At 43.7% G+C, this 22,500-nt stretch overlaps 1 protein-coding gene across 3 annotated transcripts in view; it reads left to right on the plus strand.

Moving 5' to 3' along the window:
• LOC106592454 (pyruvate carboxylase, mitochondrial) overlaps window positions 1-22,500 on the plus strand; it is a 498,777-nt gene that overhangs the window by 65,689 nt on the left and 410,588 nt on the right. For all 3 annotated transcript variants that reach the window (XM_082965339.1, XM_082965338.1, XM_082965340.1), the window contains exon 10: window positions 10,268-10,386. In XM_082965339.1, coding sequence (XP_082821465.1) covers window positions 10,268-10,386 — 119 coding nt within the window. The remainder of the gene's footprint in view (window positions 1-10,267; window positions 10,387-22,500) is intronic.

Raw genomic sequence — 22,500 nt, forward strand, 5'->3', positions numbered from 1 at the left:
GAGGTAAAATGGATTTAAGTTTCCCTGCATTAAAGTCCCTGCCACTAGGAGCGACGCCTCTGTATGAGCATTTTCTTGTTTGCTTATGGCCTTATACAGCTCGTTGAGTGCGGTCTTAGTGCCAGCATCAATTTGTGGTGCTAAATAGACAGCTACAAAAAATTTCAATGGAAACCCTCTGGGTAAATTTACCATGAGGTATTCTAATTCAGGTGAGCAGAACCTCGAGACTTCCTTAATATTAGAGATTGCGCACCAGCTGTTGTTAACGACGCTGCCGTTTTGTTCTGACGATGCGTAGAAAAACCAGCTAGAATATTATCCATGTCCTTGTTCAGCCAAGTTTCCGAGAAACATTGGATAGTACAGTTTCTTCAGGTCCCGTTGATAGGATAGTCTCGAACGTCGCTCGTCCAGTTTATTCTCCAGTGATTGTCCATTCGCCAACAGAACAGAGGGTAGAGGTGAATTATTTACTCACCACTGTAGTTTCATCAGGGTGCCCTCATTTCAGCCTCTATATTGCCGTCTCTGGGGATTAGGGCGAGCAGTATGTCCAGAAGCTCTTTTCGGTCATTGGAAACAATGTCAGAAACATAAAAAATATAGAAAAATATCTGAAGAAAAACACATTGGTCACGAGCCCTATTCAGTCCAGTGCCATTCTCACTTTTCTATGTTTGTGTCTGTGTCATTAGGCCTGGTGTGTCAGAGAGGGAGAGGAGAAGGAGAGGGAGAGGAAGAGGGGAGAGGGAAAGAGGGAGAGTGGGAGAGGGAGGGTGAGAGGGGCAGAGGGAGAAAGAGAGAGAGAGGAGAGAGAAAGAGAGCGACAAGAGATGAGAAAGAAAAACATGAACACAAGAAGGAAAACAAAAGAAAGGGAGAATAAAATCCAATGAAACGAATGCAGATGAAGATAACGTATACATTATAGTGTATCACCATGGTAACCATGTTTCATGTTGTTTTATTTGACGGGTTGATAAGGCGGGTTGCTATGGTGACAACAGTTCTGCCCAGAGATTCTCAAATACAGGGTTTGGTTAAGTAAATGTTCTTCCTTACTCTCGTTTTCGCTCTCTCTGTCCCTGTTTCTCTCTCTTTCTCACTCTCGCACCCCCCCTCTCTCTCTTTCTCTGTTTCTCTCTCTCTATCACTCTTGCTCTCTCTCTCTCTCTCTCTGTCCCCGTTTCTCTCTCACTCCTTCTCTCCCTCAATTGTGGGACCATCTGTCCAGCTCTACCTGTTCCCTGGTGATGCTGTCTGAAGATGCTTGGCCTTCTCTTCTGTCCTCCTCTCTACATTTACATTACAATACATTTGAGTCATTTAGCAGACACTCTTATCCAGAGCGACTTACTGTTAGTGCATTCATCATCAGATAGCTAGGTGAGACATCCACATAGCATAGTCACAGTAAGTACATTTTTAATCAATAAAGTAGCTTTCAGAAGTCAACGCTGGTATTTTTTTAAATATATAATACAAAACCTCTCATCTCTCTCTACCTCTCCAACCCTCCATCTCTTTCAACCTCTCCACCTCTCCATATCTCTCTACCTCTCCACCTCTCAATCCCTCATCTCTCTCTACCTCTCTACCTCTCCATCCTTCCATCTCTCTCTACCTCTCCACCTCTCTACCTCTACCTCTCCACCTCTCAATCCCTCATCTCTCTCTACCTCTCTACCTCTCCATCCTTCCATCTCTCTCTACCTCTCCACCTCTCCACCTCTCAATCCCTCATCTCTCTCTACCTCTCTACCTCTCCATCCTTCCATCTCTTTCAACCTCTCCACCTCTCCATCCCTCCGTCTCTCTCTACCTCTCTACCTCTCCACCTCTCTACCTCTCCACCTCTCCACCTCTCCACCTCTCAATCCCTCATCTCTCTCTACCTCTCTACCTCTCTACCTCTCTACCTCTCTACCTCTCTACCTATCCATCCTTCCATCTCTCTCTACCTCTCCACCTCTCCATCTCTCTCTACCTCTCTCTCTACCTCTCCACCTCTCCATCCCTCCATCTCTCTACATCTCCACCTCTCCATCCCTCCATCTCTCGCTACCTCTATCTCTCCATCCCTCAATCTCTCTCTACTTTTCCATCCCTCCATCGCTCCATCTCTCTCTACCTCTCCACCTCTCATCCCTCCATCCTTCCATCTCTCTCTACCTACCCTACCTCTCCACCTCTCCATCCCTCCATCTCTCTCTACCTCTTTACCTCTCCATCCCTCCGTCTCTCTCTACCTCTCTACATCTCCACCTCTCCATCCCTCCATCTCCCTCTACTTCTCCATCCCTCCATCTCTCTCTACCTCTCATCCCTCCATCCCTCCATCTCTCTACCTACCCTACCTCTCCATCTCTCCATCCTTCCATCCTAACCACAAACATCTGTCTCTGGATCTTCACTCCTCGCCATCCCTCCATCTCTCTCCACCCTTCTCACCTCCCCTCTCCATCCCTCCATCTCTCTCCACCCTTCTCACCTCCCCTCTCCATCTCTCTCCACCCTTCTCACCTCCCCTCTCCATCCCTCCATCTCTCTCCACCCTTCTCACCTCCCCTCTCCATCCTCCATCTCTCTCCACCCTTCTCACCTCCCCTCTCCATCTCTCTCCACCCTTCTCACCTCCCCTCTCCATCCCTCCATCTCTCTCCACCCTTCTCACCTCCCCTCTCCATCCCTCCATCTCTCTCTACCTCTTTACCTCTCCATCCCTCCGTCTCTCTCTACCTCTCTACATCTCCACCACTCCATCCCTCCATCTCCCTCTACTTCTCCATCCCTCCATCCCTCCATCTCTCTCTACCTCTCATCCCTCCATCCCTCCATCTCTCTACCTACCCTACCTCTCCATCTCTCCATCCTTCCATCCTAACCACAAACATCTGTCTCTGGATCTTCACTCCTCGCCATCCCTCCATCTCTCTCCACCCTTCTCAACCCCCTCTCCATCCCTCCATCTCTCTCCACCCTTCTCACCTCCCCTCTCCATCCCTCCATCTCTCTCCACCCTTCTCACCTCCCCTCTCCATCTCTCTCCACCCTTCTCACCTCCCCTCTCCATCCCTCCATCTCTCTCCACCCTTCTCACCTCCCCTCTCCATCCCTCCATCTCTCTCCACCCTTCTCACCTCCCCTCTCCATCCCTCCATCTCTCTCCACCCTTCTCACCTCCCCTCTCCATCCCTCCATCTCTCTCCACCCTTCTCACCTCCCCTCTCCATCTCTCTCCACCCTTCTCACCTACCCTCTCCAACCCCCTCCTTCTTTTCTTTCCTCCTCTCCTCTTACCTTTCAATAGCGACAGAATAGAGGAGATAAAATAATGACAGAATAGAGGAGATAAAATAGTGACAGAATAGAGGAGATAAAATACTGACAGAATAGAGGAGATAAAATACTGACAGAATAGAGGAGATAAAATTGAACAGATTCCTAGAAATTATGTGTCGGCATATTGACATGAGCACGCGGATGTGTGTATGTGTGTGTGTGTGTGTGTGTGTATTTGTGTGTGTGTGCGTGTGTGTTTCTGCTCTTGGCAATGCTTGTCATGGGTAGGATTAGGTAGCATGCAGCGATGAATTGCACAGAGAAATTGGATCAAAGTAAGTGTGTGTGTGTATGCGTGTGTGTGTGAAAAGAAATTGGATCAGATTACTTTGACATTTGGCTCAGATTATCCTCAATTCCTATTGACAGGGGGAGAAGGAGGGAGGGTGGGTGGGTGGGAAAGAGGGACAGAGAGAGAGAAACGGTGGGAGGGAGAGAGAGAGGGAAATAGATAGAGTGGGAGGGAGAGATGAATCTGGAACAAAAATTGTTTTTCCAAACCTGTTCTAAACCTGTTCTAAACCTGTTCTAAACTTGATCTAAACCTAATCTGAACCTGTTCTGACCCTGTTCTAAACCTGTTCTAAACTTGTTCTAAACCTGTTTTAAACCTGTTCTGAACTTGTTCTGAACCTGTTCTAAACCTGCTCTAAACTTGTTCTTAACCTGTTCTAAACTTGTTCTAAACCTTCTCTAAACTTGTTCTTAACCTGTTCTAAACCTGCTCTAAACTTGTTCTTAACCTGTTCTAAACTTGTTCTAAACCTTCTCTAAACTTGTTCTTAACCTGTTCTAAACCTGTTCTAAACTTGTTCTAAACCTGTTCTAATCCTATTTCAACTGCCTTGTGCTCCTCCCTAACTGTTCTACAAATGTTATAAACCTGTTCTAAACCGTTCGTGAACGTAACCCTAAATTCCCTTAGTGACCTCTCAACCCATTTAACCACATCAATGATATTGATCGAATGATAGATTTACCCCTGTGTTGCATAGACACACGTGATGTACCATACACTCTGGCATTCCCTGACCTAGCTACCCTTTTCGTCCTCTTTCTCTCTCTGTCACTTTGTCGCTCTCTCTCTGTCTCCCCTCCCTCCCTATGTTTACATTACCAAAGCAAATGGATAAACAAAAGTGAAATAAATGAATAAAAAATTATATATACAGTGTTGTAACAATGTGCAAATAGTTAAAGTACAAAAGGGGAAATAAATAAACATAAATATGGGATGTATTTACAATGGTGTTTGTTCTTCACTGGTTGCCCTTTTCTTGTGGCAACAGGTCACACATCTTGCTGCTGTGATGGCACACTGTGGTATTTCACCCAGTAGATATGGGAGTTTATCAAAATTGGATTTGTTTTCTAATTCTGTGTGGGTCTGTGTTATCTGAGGGCTTTCCTTAAGTTTGCGTCAGTCACAGTGGTCCCTCCCTCCCTCCCTCCTACCCCCCACTCCCTCCCTCCCTCCCTCCCTCCAGGCCAACGAGGGCCTGTGTGTGTGTGTGTGTGTGTGTGTGTGTGTGTGTGTGTGTGTGTGTGTGTGTGTGTGTGTGTGTGTGTGTGTGTGTGTGTGTGTGTGTAGGTTATTGAACACACCTGAATCAGTTTTGGTGATGCTTCAGGTGTTATGGCACTACAGGGTGGAATAATCATCCACACACACACACACACACACACACACACACACACACACACACACACACACACACACACACACACACACACACACACACTAGACGCAACGCTCAGGCCTAATGTTTAACAGAATGCTAACGATTAGCATCTTCCACCAGCATTTCTCTAGACGCAACACTGAGGCTTAATGTTTAACATACTGGTTTTGCTGTTTTCTTGACGTTGAAAGAGCAGAGTTTTTTTTAATGTTCATATTGTGGCAAACCTCTTCAAAGTTATGAGCGTTTGTCACAAATTAAGTGTGAAACTGTCACCAAAGTCAGCCCAGAATGAACATGACAGTACTTGTGTGTTTGTTTCGCTGTCCTGGTCCACCCAGGACGCAGGTAAGGTCAAGGATAGCAGGGTTCGGTACACAAATCTGGTTCTCGGTAGGTCCAGGTCTAAACGCCAACAGGTAAGTCCAAAACAGTCCAGCTCGTACACGGTAAATCCAGCCAATGTAGATTGTCTCTTTCTCTATGGTTCATAGATCCTTCCCGCCCTCTCTCTCCCTTCCTGGTTTTTCTTGACCTTTTATCTGTGGGTCGGCTCCACCTTCTGAGGGTTCCCCTTGCTCCTGTGAATTGTAGTTTTGGCAGTCGGCCATTTTGTGATCTGTAGTTCTGATCGGGGTGGCCATTTTAGTGATCGGGCAGAGCCCGTTTATTAGTTCTGCCCTCACATATCTGCCATTTATCACTCGACCCCCTTCTTTGCCACACATCTCCCCCCCCTAGATCCGACCCCCTAGGTCGGGCTACCGCAGCAAAATATGCGTGCATGCGGGATAACCCATCCACATTTCCCATTTCCTTCCCTGCTCTGTGTTTCAAGTCAAAGTGAAACGGTTGGAGACTCAAAAACCACCGCATCACCCGAGCGTTCTTCTCTTTAGCCCTATGCATCCAGGTGAGTGGTGCATGGTCACTGATGAGGGTGAAGTGGCGCCCCAGCAGGTAGTATTTCAGGCTTTCCAGAGCCCACTTTACTGCCAGCGCCTCTTTCTCAACAACTGAGTAGTTGGTTTCCCGTGGTTCCAGCTTCCTGCTTAAAAACAGGATGGGGTGTTCCACCCCTTCTACCTCTTGGGACAGCACTGCTCCCAAGCCGACCTCTGAAGCATCCGTCTGAACCACAAACTCTCTCTCAAAGTCTGGTACCACCAGCACTGGATTACAGCAGAGGGCCTCCTGTAATGTCCTAAATGCTTTGGTGGCCCTTTCAGCCCACTTGACCATGTTTGGCCCTCTGGCTCTAGTCATGTCGGTGAGTGGGGCGGCCACTGTGGCATAACTTGGGATGAACTTCCGGTAGTACCCGGTCAGCCCTAGGAAGGCTCGAACCTGCTTCTTATTTACTGGTTTCGCCATTCTCTAATTGCCTCCACCTTCTTACGTTGGGGTTTGATTAATCCTCTTCCCACTGTGTATCCCAGATACTCAGTTTCCTCTAACCCCACATAACACTTGGCAGGGTTCGCTGTGAGCCCTGCCTTTCTAAGGGCGTCTAACACTGCCTGTACCCGGGGTAAGTGGGATTCCCAATCTGGGCTGTAGATCCCCACGTCATCTAAATAAGCTGCGGCGTATGTTTGATGCGGTTTTAGGACCTTGTCCATGAGCCGTTGAAAGGTGGCTGGGGCCCCGTGTAGGCCGAATGGCATGACGGTGTATTGAAACAAACCGTCAGGGGTTGCAAAGGCTGTCTTTTCTTTGGCCCTGGGGGTCAGAGGAATTTGCCAGTACCCTTTTGTCAGGTCCAGGGTCGTAATGTACCGAGCTTTACCAATTTTCTCCAGTAGTTCGTCTACTCTGGGCATGGGGTAGGCATCAAACTTGGAGATTTCATTTACTTTCCGAAAGTCGTTACAGAACCGCAAAGACCCATCGGGCTTGGAGACCATCACAATTGGGCTAGACCACTCACTATGTGACTCTTCGATCAATCCAGCTGTCAACATTTTCTCCGTCTCTGCTCTAATCGCTGCCTGTCGAGCCTCGGGTACCCGATATGGCCTCATGCTCACTTTTCTCCCTGGTAGGGAAACGATATCATGAGCTGTAACCTCAGTTCGGCCGGGTACCTCTGAAAACACATCTCTGTTTTTCTGGATCAGGGTCTTTACTTCCTGTACTTGTGCTGGGGACAAAGTAGGTGAAATATTTACTTTGGCTGTCTCCTGAGTGTGTGTGGGGTACGTGACCATTAGTGTTTCTCTCTCTCTCCATGCTTTTAACAGGTTTATGTGATATATCTGTTCCTGGGGCCGTCGACCTGGCTGTCGGATCCGATAATTAACTTCTCCTATTCTCTCCAGTACTTCATATGGTCCTTTCCATGTGGCTAGTAGTTTTGGCAGTCGGCCATTTTGTGATCTGTAGTTCTGATCGGGGTGGCCATTTTAGTGACCGGGCAGAGCCCGTTTATTAGTTCTGCCCTCACATATCTGCCATTTATCACTCGACCCCCTTCTTTGCCACAATATTTAAACATATACAGTACCTTCGGAAAGTATTCAGACCCCTTGATTTTTCCAACATTTTGTTACGTTACAGCCTTATTCTAAAATGGATTAAATACTTTCCCCCCCCTCATCAATCTACACACAATACCCCATAATGACATCACAATACCCCATAATGACATCGCAATACCCCATAATGACATCACAATACCCTATAATGACAAAGCAAAAACAGTTTTTTAGAAATGTTTGAAAATTTACAAAAAAAATTTTAATATCACATTTACATAAGTATTCAGACACTTTACTCAGTACTTTGTTGAAACACCTTTGGCAGCGATTACAGCCTTTGAGACTTCTTGGGTATGACTCTACAAGCTTGGCACACCTGTATTTGGGGAGTTTCTCCCATTATTCTCTGCAGATCCTCTCAGCTCTGTCAGGTTGGATGGGGAGCGTCGCTGAACAGCTATTTTCATGTCTCTCCAGAGATGTTCGATTGGGTCCGGGCTCAGACTGGGCCACTCAAGGACATTCAGAGACTTGTCCCGAAGTCACTCCTGCGTTGTCTTGGCTGTGTGCTTAGGGTCGGTGTCCTGTTGAAAGGTGTACCTTCGCCCCAATCTGAGGTCCTGAGGAGCTCTGTAGCAGGTTTTCATCAAGGATCTCTCTGTGCTTTGGTCCGTTCATCTTTCCCTCGATCCTGACTAGTTTCTCAGTCCCTGAAAAACATCCCCACAGCATGATGCTGCCACCACCATGCCAGGTTTCCTCCAGACGTGACGCTTTGCATTCAGGCCAAAGAGTTAAATCTTGGTTTCATCAGAAAAGAGAATCTTGTTTTTTATGATCTGAGAGTCTTTAGGTACCTTTTGGCAAACTCCAAGTGGGCTGTCATGTGCCTTTTACTGAGGAGTGGCTTCCGTCTGGCCACTTTACCATAAAGGCCTGATTGGTGGAATGCTGCAGAGATGGTTGTCCTTCTGGAAGATTCTCCCATCTCCACAGAGGAACTCTGGAGCTCTGTCAGAGTGACCATCGGGTTCTTAGTCACCTCACTGACCAAGGCCCTTCTCCCCCGATTGCTCAGTTTGGCCGGGCTGCCAGCTCTAGGAAGAGTCTTGGTGGTCCCAAACTTCTTCCATTGAAGAATGATGGAGGCCACTGTGTTCTTGGGGACCTTTCCCAGATTTGTGCTTCGACACAATCCCGTCTCGGAGCTCTACTGACAATTCCTTCGACTTCACGGCTTGGTTTTTGCTCTGACGTGCACCGTCAACTGTGGGACCTTATATAGACAGGTGTGTGCCTTTCCGAATCAAGTCCAATCAGTTGAATTTACCACAGGTGGACCAATCAAGTTGTTGAAACATCTCAAGGCTGATCAATAGAAACAGGACGCAACTGAACTCAACTTTGAGTCTCATAGCAAAGGGTCTGAATACTTATGTAAATAAAGTATCCTTTTTTTTTTTTTAAATGGTACATTTGCAAACATTTCAAAAAGCTTGTTTTCACTTTGTCATTATGGGATATTGTTTGTAGATTGATAAGGAAAAAATGTATTTTTTTAAATCAATTTTAGAATAAGGCTGTAACGTAACAAAAGGTGTAAAGAATCAAGGGGTCTGAATACTTTCTGAATGCACTGTGTACTAATTGATATGCCCCATATACAGTACTGTAGGTTGGCTGTGAGAATGCAGTTTGTTATAACGTCTCCTGAAAATTGTCTATGAGAACACAGGCATGGTGTATAACAGATAATATTAATAATAATAATAATAATAATAATAATAATATAGTATATTTACCAACGGCTCTCTGTTATATCCAGTTTGGCTATGAAAATGCTAACAGTGTTATATGTACATGATGAAAATTATACTGCTGATATTACCAATATGCTACGTGCTATATCTCTCCTTACAGGTTGGCTATTAGAATGCTAACAGGTTTCTGTTATAAGTCAATAAGAATTTGTTCTTAACTGACTTGCCTAGTTAAAGAAAGGTTAAATAAAATAGAAATAAAATATCCCCCCATACAGGTTGGCTCTTAGAATGCTAACAGGTTTCTGTTATATCTCCCCTTACAGGTTAGCTATTAGCATGCTAACAGGTTTCTGTTATATCTCCCCTTACAGGTTAGCTATTAGCATGCTAACAGGTTTCTGTTATATCTCCCCTTACAGGTTGGCTATTAGAATGCTAACAGGTTTCTGTTATATCTCCCCCTACAGGTTAGCTATTAGAATGCTAACAGGTTTCTGTTATATCTCCCCATACAGATTAGCTATTAGAATGCTAACAGGTTTCTGTTATATCTCCCCCTACAGGTTAGCTATTAGAATGCTAACAGGTTTCTGTTAAATCTCCCCCTACAGGTTAGCTATTAGAATGCTAACAGGTTTCTGTTATATCTCCCCCTACAGGTTAGCTATTAGAATGCTAACAGGTTTCTGTTATATCTCCCTGTACAGGTTAGCAATTAGAATGCTAACAGGTTTCTGTTATATCTCCCCTTACAGGTTAGCTATTAGCATGCTAACAGGTTTCTGTTATATCTCCCCTTACAGGTTGGCTATTAGAATGCTAACAGGTTTCTGTTATATCTCCCCCTACAGGTTAGCTATTAGAATGCTAACAGGTTTCTGTTATATCTCCCCTTACAGGTTAGCTATTAGAATGCTAACAGGTTTCTTTTATATCTCCCCTTACAGGTTAGCTATTAGAATGCTAACAGGTTAACATGTTATATCTCCCTTTATAGGTCGGCTATGAGAATGCGGGCACTGTGGAGTTCCTAGTGGATAAACACGGGAAACATTACTTCATAGAAGTCAACTCCAGACTACAGGTGGAACACACTGTCACTGAGGAGGTTACAGAGTAAGTACTGCTGTGTGTGTGTGTGTGTGTGTGTGTGTGTGTGTGTGTGTGTGTGTGTGTGTGTGTGTGTGTGTGTGTGTGTGTGTGTGTGTGTGTGTGTGTGTGTGTGTGTGTGTGTGTGTGTGTGTGTGTGTGTTTGTCTCTGATTGGTCAAAAGTATCAGAAATTGGTCTGCTTGTATAAACGCAGCCTAACAGCTTTCTTCGACTGTGTGTGTATATCAGTGTCTGTGTCGGTGTGTTTATGTGTGTGTGTGTGTGTGTGTGTTTTTGTGTGGTAGAATTGGGCGGTGTACCATATATACCATATATACCGGGGTATTTGGAAATTGCTACGGGACAGGTTTTCAATACCGTTGAAACTGTTTCTTTGAAGTTTTTCATGAAATGTGAATATCTGTAGCTACTTTTTCTGTAAACACCTACAGTCATCTTGTACACTACGCTAGGAGATTCACCAGGTTGCGTCTCCATTTCACATTATTGTATATTATGACCTTCAACGCTGCAGATATCGTTCAGGGCCCTTCCTCAAATCTGTGCCTCGACACAATCCTGTCTCGGAGCTCTACAGACATTTTCTTCGACCTCATGGCTTGGTGTTTACTCTGAAGTGCACTCTCAACTGTGGGACCTTATATAGACAGCCTTTCCAAATCATGTCCAATCAATTAAATTTACCACAAGTGGACTCAAGTCAAGCTGTAGAAACATCTCAAAGATGATCAATGGAAACAGGATGCACCTGAGCTCAATTTGGAGTCTCATAGCAAACAGGCTGAATAATTATGTAAATACATGAGCAAAAATGTATAAAAAACTGTTTTCACTTTGTAATTATGGGGTATTGTGTGTAAATTGACGAGGGAAAATGTATTTAATCCATTTTAGAATAAGGCTGTAAACTTAACAAAATGTGGAAAAAGTGAAGGGGTCTGAATACTTTCCGAATGCACTGTCTATTGAAAGGCAACAGTGTTTTTTTTTTCTTCAATAGAGTGATCAGAAATGTACAACTGTAGTTGTCCTTCAAAGAAAATACATTAGTGCAACAAATTCGGCAGAAAACAGCTTCCTTTTCATCAGATGACAACAGAAGTGCAACGCAGCCACAATGATTAAATTAGTAATTTTTTTCTCCAGAAACGATGCATGGCTATCATATTTCAAATTTTTATCATAGAAAGAATGTAGCAAGCTACATTTCCTAATGTTTTGTTTAAAGTTAATCTTGCATTTTACCAAGTAGGCTGGCCACACTGAGAAAAGTACAGTTGAACAGTAGCTCCACATCAGTCAGAACGCTCTCTGCTGACAGAATGACGTCCGTGAATTCTTATCCAAATGGAGAAGTGCAACTGAAGCACAAGGTTAGTCTGATGCCGAGCAGAATTTATAATAATAAGCATTTTAGTTCTGCGTTTACAAAATGCAGCAAGATATTTCTTATGTGTTTTATCTTTTTTTCCTGTGTGAAAAACGCAGAATTCTGCGTTAACACCACCAATACATTTAACTCGCTACTTATCTAAGTAAGTGGCTGAATTAATCAGCCAGGTTACTTGTGACCCCGTGTGGCTCAGTTGGTAGAGCATGGTGTTTGCAACGCCAGGGTTGTGGGTTCGATTCCCACGGGGGGGGGCCAGCATGGAAAACAAAAATGTATGAATTGTATGCATTCACTACTGTAAGATGCTCTGGATAAGAGCGTCTGCTAAATGACTAAAATTTAAACGTATTACTTGTGAGAAGTCAGCATTGGACTTGTCTGAGGATGTTGGGAGATGATGTAGAAACAGGCCACTAGGGGCAACAGTGATTGATGTTACATTTAGAATGCCCGTTCTTTGAAGTAGGTTTCAGTTTTGATACTAGGTTCTGAACGGGGATGGGCATAAGCATCTGGTGCGTAAGGTTGCATGTTCAAATCCAGCGATAGAATGTTGTTTTTGAGCTTTTTGTCCCAAAACTTAACCTTTATCTTAACCATTCAGAGTTCATGCCTAACTTTAATATTTCAGAGTTAATGCCTAAACTTAAACCTAACCTTAAATATTCAGAGTTACCACCCAACCCTAGTGTGTCTCTCTCTCTCTCTCTCTCTCTCTCTCTCTCTCTCTCTCTCGTGAAATGGATAGAAAGGTGAAGTGAACAGCAAATATTACACTCACAAAAGATCTGATTTGTCAAAAAGATCCGAAATGGGCTGCTTGTGTAAACGCAGCCTAAAAGCTTTTTTCTAGTGTCTGTAAGTATTACTGTGTGGTGAGTGATATAAAGGTCCATCTGTGTCATAATCAGTGGAACACGGCTCACAGGTTATCAGCAGAACATCTCTCTCTCTCTCTCTCTCTCTCTCTCTCTCTCTCTCTCTCTCTCTCTCTCTCTCTCTCTCTCTCTCTCTCTCTCTCTCTCTCTCTCTCTCTCTCTCTCTCTCTCTCTCTCTCTCTCTCTCTCTCTCTCTCTCTCTCTCCTCTCTAGTAAAAAGGTGAAGTGAACAGCAAATATTACACTCACAAAAGTTCCAAAATAATAAAATGATGTTTGTTCTTCACTGGTTGACCTTTTCTTGTGACAACAGGTCACACATCTTGCTGCTGTGATGGCACACTGTGGTATTTCGTCCAGTAGATAATCAACAATCGAATTCTTTGTGGATCTGTGTAATCTGAGGGAAAAATGCATCTCTAATATGGCCATACATTTGGCAGGAGGTTAGGAAGTGCAGCTTAGTTTCCACCACATAGCCTGTCTTCTCTTGAGAACCAGTTTTCTTTTGGTAATTCTTTCCAATGTGTCAAGTGATTATCTTTTTGTTTTCTCATTATTTGGTTGGGTCTAATTGTGTTGCTGACCTGTGGCTCTGTGGGGTCTGTTTGTGTTTGTGTGATGGCATAGAAGGCCCTTCTTGCCTTGTCTCTCAGATCGTTCACAGCTTTGTGGAAGTTACCTGTGGCACTGATGTTTAGGTAAAGGTATGTATCGTTTTTTTGTGTTCTCTAGGGCAACAGTGTCTAGATGGAATTTGTATTTGTGGTCCTGGTGACTGGATTTTATAATGTTGTATGTTTTTCCCTTAACACCACATTCCATCAATTTGTACAGCAGACCCTCATGCCAACAAAGCATGAGAAGACTTTGCCTTTGTCTTGGTTTGTTTATTTGTCAATTTGGGTGTGCAGGGTGAATACGTGGTCTGTTGTATGGTAATTTGGATAAAAATAAAAGATAAAAGATAAAAACCCTATATATTTGCTCAGTATATTGTTTTCACTGAGTAAATGTACAAGTCTGCTGTTAATGATAATGCAGAGGATATTCCCAAGGTTGCTTTTGACGTATTTTATTGGGGTCAAATTTGTCTCCACTTCAGTGGATTGGGGTAATCAGTCCTTGGTTCCAAATATTTGGTAAGATGCCAGAGCCGAGGACGATGTTAAAGAGTTTAAGTATAGCCAATTGGAATTTGTGGTCTGTATACTTTATAATTTCATATGGAATACCATCAACACCACATGCCTTTTTGGGTTGGAGGGTTTGTATTTTGTCCTCTAGTTCATTCAATGTAATTGGAGAATCCAGTGGGTTCTGGTAGTCTTTAATAGTTATTTCTAACATTTGTAATTGCACATGTACAGTTGAAGTCGGAAGTTTACATACACCTTAGCCAAATACATTTAAAACCAGTTTTTAACAATTCCTGACATTTAATCCTAATAAAAATTCCCTGTCTTAGGTCAGTTAGGATCACCACTTTATTTTAAGAATGTGAAATTTCAGAATAATAGTAGAGAGAATTATTTATTTCAGCTTTTATTTTTTTCATCACATTCCCAGTGGGTCAGAAGTTTACATACACTCAATTAGTATTTGGCCCATTCCTCCTGACAGAGCTGGTGTAACTGAGTCAGGTTTGTAGGCCTCCTTGCTCACACATGCTTTTTCAGTTCTGACCACACATGTTCTATAGGATTGAGGTCAGGGCTTTGTGATGGCCACTCCAATACCTTGACTTTGTTGTCCTTATGCCATTTTGCCACAACTTTGTAAGTATGCTTGGGGTCATTGTCCATTTGGAAGACCCATTTGCGACCAAGCTTTAACTTCCTGACTGATGTCTTGAGATGTTGCTTCAATATATCTACATAATTTTCCTACCTCATGATGTCATATATTTTGTGAAGTGCACCAGTCCCTCCTGCAGCAAAGCACCTCCATAACATGATGCTGCCACCCCCGTGCTTCACGGTTGGGATGGTGTTCTTCAGCTTGCAAGCATCCCCTTTTTCCTCCAAACATAACGATGGTCATTATGGCCAAACAGTTCTATTTTTGTTTCATCAGACCAGAGGACATTTCTCCAAAAAGTACGATCTTTGTCATCATGTCCAGTTGCAACCCGTAGTCTAGTTTTTTTATGGCGGTTTTGGAGCAGTGGCTTCTTCCTTGCTGACGGCCTTTCAGGTTATGTCGATATAGGACTCATTTTACAGTGGATATAGATACTTTTGTATCTGTTTCCTCCAGCATCTTCACAAGGTCCTTTGCTGTTGTTCTGGGAGTGATTTGCACTTTTCGCACCAAAGTACGTTCATCTCTAGGAGACAGAATGTGCCTCCTTCCTGAGTGGTATGACGGCTGCGTAGTCCCATGGTGTTTATACTTGCGTACTATTGTTTGTACAGATGAACGTGGTACCTTCAGGCGTTTGGAAATTGCTCCCAAAGATGAACCAGACTTGTGGAGGTCTACAATTTATTTTTTGATGTCTTGGCTGATTTCTTTTGATTTCCTCATGATGTCAAGCAAAGAGTCACTGAGTTTGAAGGTAGACCTTGAAATACATCCACAGGTACACCTCCAATTGACTCAAATGATGATAATTAGCCTATAAGAGGCTTCTAAAGCCATAACATCATTTTCTGGAATTTTCCAAGCTGTTTAAAGGCACAGTAAACTTAGTGTATGTAAACTTTTGATCCACTGGAATTGTGATAAAGTAAATTATAAGTGAAATAATCTGTCTGTAAACAATTTTTGGAAAAATTACTTGTGTCATTGCACAAAGTAGATGTCCTAACCGACTTGCCAAAACTATAGTTTGTTAACAAGAAATTTGTGGAGTGGTTGAAAAACGAGTTTTAATGACTCCAACGTAAGTGTATGTAAACTTCCGACTTCAACTCTATATGTTTTTGCTGGTTGTTCTTTGTTCTATAGAGCCAAAAAGATTGGAGAAGTGGTTTATCCAAACATCTCCGTTTTGGATAGACAACTCTTAGTGTTGTTGTTTGTTTAGAGTTTTCCAATTTTCCCAGAAGTGGTTCGATTCTATGGATATTTCAATTACATTGAGCTAATTTCCAACTTGCTGTTAGTTATTTTTCCGTAGTGTATTTCTGTATTGTTTAAGTGATTCACCGTAGTGAAGGCGTAGGCTCAGGTTTTCTGGGTCTCTATATTTATGATTGGACAGGTTTCTCAATTTCTTTCTTAGGTTTTTGCCTTCTTCATCAAACCATTTGTCATTGTTGTTAATTTTCTTAGGTAGTCTGCTTGAAATGTTTAGATTTGATAGGGAAGCTGAGAGGTCAAATATACACCTTCACTATTACATTGAGATGCTTGGTTCAGGAAATTGTCTAAAAGGGATTGAATTTGTTGTTGTCTAATTGTTTTTTGGTAGGTTCCCACACTACTTTCCTTCCATCTATAGCATTTCTAAATATTACTCAGTTTGGCTTTGATGCCTCATGATTGAGTATTGCTCTGTTCAGGTAGACTGATTTTGCTGTGTTCTGATAGGGGTGTCAGTGGACTGACTGTGAACGCTCTGAGAGACTCTGGGTTGAGGTCAGTGATAAAGTAGTCTACAGTACCAAGAGATGAGCTATAGGTGTACCTACTATAGGAGTCTCCTCGAAGCCTACCATTGACTATGTACATACCCAGCGTCTAACAGAGCTGCAGGAGTTGTGACCCGTTTTTGTTGGTTATGTTGTCGTAGTTGTGTCTAGGGGGGTATATTGGGGAGGGAATGCTGTCACCTCCAGGCAGGTGTTTGTCCCCCTGTGTGCTGAGGGTGTCAGGTTCTTGTTCAGTTCTGGTGTTTAGGTCTCCAAAGACTAATACATGTCCCTGGGCCTGGAAATGATTGATTTCCCCCTCCAGGATGGAGCAGCTGTCTTCATTAAAGTTTGGGATTCTAGTGGGGGGATATAGGTAGGATGGAGAAGCTGTCTTCATTAAAGTATGGGGATTCTAGTGGGAGGATATAGGTAGCACACAGGAGGACATTTATCTCTGCTGAGATCATGTCCTAATTAATTTCTAGCCAGATGTAAAATGTTCCTGTTTTGATTAATTTAATAGAGTGGGTTAGGTCTGCTCTATACCAAATTAGCATACCCCCTGAGTCTCTTCTATACCTGGTAGTTTGGTGGATGGGACAACCAGCTCTCTGTAACCTAGAGGGTAACCAGTGGGTCCGTCTCCTCTATATCATGTTTCTTGTAGGATGACAATGTCTGTATTTCCAATTTCTTTGATGAAGTCTGAGTTCCGGCTTTTTAGGGCAAAGGCAGATGACCTCCGACCTTGTATATTCCAGCATGAGATTGGAAAAGCTTTGTGTTCCATAGTGTCTAGTGTTGTTTTCATGTGGTTTATGCACGGACCATAACAGTAGATTTGACCATTACCTCTCTATCTCTCTTCCCCTCTCTTTCTCTCTCCGTCCCGTCTTACCTCCTGTGAGAATGCAGTTTGTTAAAATGCTGCGCATGCATGTGTTTTTCAGATCTGATTAGTCAAAAAGATCCGAAATGGGCTGCTTGTGTAAACGCAGCCTAAAAGCTTTTTTCTAGTGTCTGTAAGTATTACTGTGTGGTGAGTGATATAAAGGTCCATCTGTGTCATAATCAGTGGAACACGGCTCACAGGTTATCAGCAGAACATCTCTCTCTCTCTCTCTCTCTCTCTCTCTCTCTCTCCTCTCTCTCTCTCTCTCTCTCTCTCTCTCTCTCTCTCTCTCTCTCTCTCTCTCTCTCTCTCTCCCTCTCCCTCTCTCCCTCTCCAACCTTGGTGAGGTTCAGTAGCATCTATTCTAGACACATTACACCTGGCACACACGTATACACGTGTACGTGACAGAAGAGTATTTATCTCATATACTAACCTGTCTAACAGAATCGTTTTTTTCATATTGACTAGCTAGTTAAGTTAGGTTTGTAACCCTGACAACTCTCTCTACTTTTCCTAATCTTTATATTGTCCCCTCTCTCTCTTTTCATAACCCTCTCTTTCGCTCTGACATCCATATCGATATAACACATCTTTCAGCTCCCTTCACCTCCTTATTGATCTCTCTCTCCATCTTTCATTTCATGACTTATTTCATATCCACCCACCTTCTGCTTTCACCTCTGATCTATAGCTACAACCTTCACCCTAACCCTCTGATCTATAGCTACAACCTTCACCTAAACCCTCTGATCTATACTTACAACCTTCACCTTAACCCTCTGATCTATAGCTACAACCTTCACCTCAACCCTCTGATCTATAGCTACAACCTTCACCTCAACCCTCTGATCTATAGCTACAACCTTCACCTCAACCCTCTGATCTATAGCTACAACCTTCACCTCAACCCTCTGATCTATAGCTACAACCTTCACCTCAACCCTCTGATCTATAGCTACAACCTTCACCTTAACCCTCTGATCTATAGCTACAACCTTCACCTCAACCCTCTGATCTATAGCTACAACCTTCACCTCAACCCTCTGATCTATAGCTACAACCTTCACCTCAACCCTCTGATCTATAGCTACAACCTTCACCTCAACCCTCTGATCTATAGCTACAACCTTCACCTCAACCCTCTGATCTATAGCTACAACCTTCACCTTAACCCTCTGATCTATAGCTACAACTTTCACCTCAATCATCTGATCTATATACTTACATCCTTCACCTCAACCCTCTGATCTATAGCTACAATTTTCACCTCAACCCTGTGATCTATAGCTACAACCTTCACCTTAACCCTCTGATCAATATACTTACAACCTTCACCATAACCCTCTGATCTATAGCTACACCTTCACCTCAATCATCTGATCTATAGCTACAAGCTTCACCTCAACCCTCTGATCTATAGCTACAACTTTCACCTCAACCCTCTGATCTATAGCTACAACCTTCACCTCAACCCTCTGATCTATAGCTACAACCTTCACCTCAACCCTCTGATCTATATACTTACAACCTTCACCTCAACCTTCTGATCTATAGCTACAACCTTCACCTCAACCCTCTGATCTATAGCTATAACCTTCACCTCAACCCTCTGATCTATAGCTACAACCTTCACCTCAACCCTCTGATCTATAGCTACAACCTCCACCTCAACCCTCTGATCTATAGCTACAACCTTCACCTCAACCCTCTGATCTATAGCTACAACCTTCACCTCAACCCTCTGATCTATAGCTACAACCTTCACCTCAACCCTCTGATCTATAGCTACAACCTTCACCTCAACCCTCTGATCTATAGCTACAACCTTCACCTCAACCCTCTGATCTATAGCTACAACCTTCACCTCAACCCTCTGATCTATAGCTACAACCTTCACCTCAACCCTCTGATCTATAGCTACAACCTTCACCTCAACCCTCTGATCTATAGCTACAACCTTCACCTTAACCCTCTGATCTATAGCTACAACTTTCACCTCAATCATCTGATCTATATACTTACATCCTTCACCTCAACCCTCTGATCTATAGCTACAATTTTCACCTCAACCCTGTGATCTATAGCTACAACCTTCACCTTAACACTCTGATCAATATACTTACAACCTTCACCTTAACCCTCTGATCTATAGCTACACCTTCACCTAAATCATCTGATCTATAGCTACAAGCTTCACCTCAACCCTCTGATCTATATACTTACAACCTTCACCTCAACCTTCTGATCTATAGCTACAACCTTCACCTCAACCCTCTGATCTATAGCTATAACCTTCACCTCAACCCTCTGATCTATAGCTACAACCTTCACCTCAACCTTCTGATCTATAGCTACAACCTTCACCTCAACCCTCTGATCTATAGCTACAACCTTCACCTCAACCCTCTGATCTATAGCTACAACCTTCACCTTAACCCTCTGATCTATAGCTACAACCTTCACCTCAACCCTCTGATCTATAGCTACAACCTTCACCTTAACCCTATCATCTATAGCTACAACCTTCACCTCAACCCTCTGATCTATAGCTACAACCTTCACCTCAACCCTCTGATCTATATACTTACAACCTTCACCTCAACCTTCTGATCTATAGCTACAACCTTCACCTCAACCCTCTGATCTATATACTTACAACCTTCACCTCAAACCTCTGATCTATATACTTACAACCTTCACCTCAACCCTCTGATCTATAGCTACAACCTTCACCTCAACCCTCTGATCTATAGCTACAACCTTCACCTCAACCCTCTGATCTATAGCTACAACCTTCACCTTAACCCTCTGATCTATAGCTACAACTTTCACCTCAATCATCTGATCTATATACTTACATCCTTCACCTCAACCCTCTGATCTATAGCTACAATCTTCACCTCAACCCTGTGATCTATAGCTACAACCTTCACCTTAACCCTCTGATCAATATACTTACAACCTTCACCTTAACCCTCTGATCTATAGCTACACCTTCACCTCAATCATCTGATCTATAGCTACAAGCTTCACCTCAACCCTCTGATCTATAGCTACAACCTTCACCTCAACCCTCTGATCTATAGCTACAACCTTCACCTCAACCCTCTGATCTATAGCTACAACCTTCACCTCAACCCTCTGATCTATATACTTACAACCTTCACCTCAACCTTCTGATCTATAGCTACAACCTTCACCTCAACCCTCTGATCTATAGCTATAACCTTCACCTCAACCCTCTGATCTATAGCTACAACCTTCACCTCAACCCTCTGATCTATAGCTACAACCTTCACCTTAACCCTCTGATCAATATACTTACAACCTTCACCTCAACCCTCTGATCTATAGCTACAACCTTCACCTCAACCCTCTGATCTATAGCTACAACCTTCACCTTAACCCTCTGATCTATAGCTACAACCTTCACCTCAACCCTCTGATCTATAGCTACAACCTTCACCTCAACCCTCTGATCTATAGTTACAACCTTCACCTTAACCCTCTGATCTATAGCTACAACCTTCACCTTAACCCTCTGATCTATAGCTACAACTTTCACCTCAACCCTCTGATCTATAGCTACAACCTTCACCTCAACCCTCTGATCTATAGCTACAAGCTTCACCTCAACCCTCTGATCTATAGCTACAACCTTCACCTCAACCCTCTGATCTATAGCTACAACCTTCACCTCAACCCTCTGATCTATAGCTACAACCTTCACCTTAACCCTCTGATCTATAGCTACAACCTTCACCTCAACCCTCTGATCTATAGCTACAACCTTCACCTCAACCCTCTGATCTATAGTTACAACCTTCACCTTAACCCTCTGATCTATAGCTACAACCTTCACCTTAACCCTCTGATCTATAGCTACAACTTTCACCTCAACCCTCTGATCTATAGCTACAACCTTCACCTCAACCCTCTGATCTATAGCTACAACCTTCACCTTAACCCTCTGATCTATAGCTACAACCTTCACCTCAACCCTCTGATCTATAGCTACAACCTTCACCTTAACCCTCTGATCTATAGCTACAACCTTCACCTCAACCCTCTGATCTATAGCTACAACCTTCACCTCAACCCTCTGATCTATAGCTACAATCTTCACCTTAACCCTCTGATCAATATACTACCAACCTTCACCTTAACCCTCTGATCTATAGCTACAACCTTCACCTCAATCATCTGATCAATAGCTACAACCTTCACCTCAACCCTCTGATCTATAACTACAACCTTCACCTCAACCCTCTGATCTATAGCTACAACCTTCACCTTAACCCTCTGATCTATAGCTACAACCTTCACCTCAACCCTCTGATCTATTGCTACAACCTTCACCTAAATCATCTGATCTATAGCTACAACCTTCACCTTAACCCTCTGATCTATAGCTACAACCTTCACCTCAACCCTCTGATCTATAGCTACAACCTTCACCTCAACCCTCGGATCTATAGCTACAACCTTCACCTCAACCCTCTGATCTATAGCTACAACCTTCACCTTAACCCACTGATCTATAGCTACAACCTTCACCTTAACCCTCTGATCTATAGCTACAACCTTCATCTCAAAATGGATCCCTCTCTGTGCCTTAACATATTGTATCATCTGAAATGTTTCAGAGAAATATGTAAAAAAAAAAATACATACAAATGAACTCTGCAAGTAATGTGAGTGAAGTAGACAGGTCATTTATGATACAACAGCCCTCACACAAGGTACTGATGGACCCCAGACATCCTCTATACCAGGAGTTTGAGCTACTTCCCTCTTTGAGATGTTCCAGGGCAATAGAGCACCAGAGCACCAGGGCACCAGGGCACCAGAACACCAGAACGCCAGGGCATCAGGGCACCAGAACACCAGAACACCAGGGCACCAGAACACCAGAACACCAGAACGCCAGGGCATCAGGGCACCAGAACACCAGAACACCAGGGCACCAGAACACCAGAACACCAGGGCACCAGAACACCAGAACACCAGGGCACCAGAACACCAGAACACCAGGGCACCAGAACACAAGAACGCCAGGGCACCAGGGCACCAGAACACAAGAACGCCAGGGCACCAGGGCACAAGAATGCCAGGGCATCAGGGCACCAGAACACCAGAACACCAGGGCACCAGAACACCAGGGCACCAGAACACCAGGGCACAAGAACGCCAGGGCATCAGGGCACCAGGGCATCAGGGCACCAGAACACCAGGGCACAAGAACGCCAGGGCACCAGGGCACAAGAACGCCAGGGCATCAGGGCACCAGGGCACCAGAACACCAGGGCACCAGAACACCAGGGCATCAGGGCACAAGGGCACCAGGGCACCAGGGCACAAGAACGCCAGG

The sequence above is a fragment of the Salmo salar genome, chromosome 18 (assembly GCF_965601325.2).
Source record: "Salmo salar chromosome 18, fSalSal1, whole genome shotgun sequence".
NCBI lineage: Eukaryota > Metazoa > Chordata > Actinopteri > Salmoniformes > Salmonidae > Salmo > Salmo salar.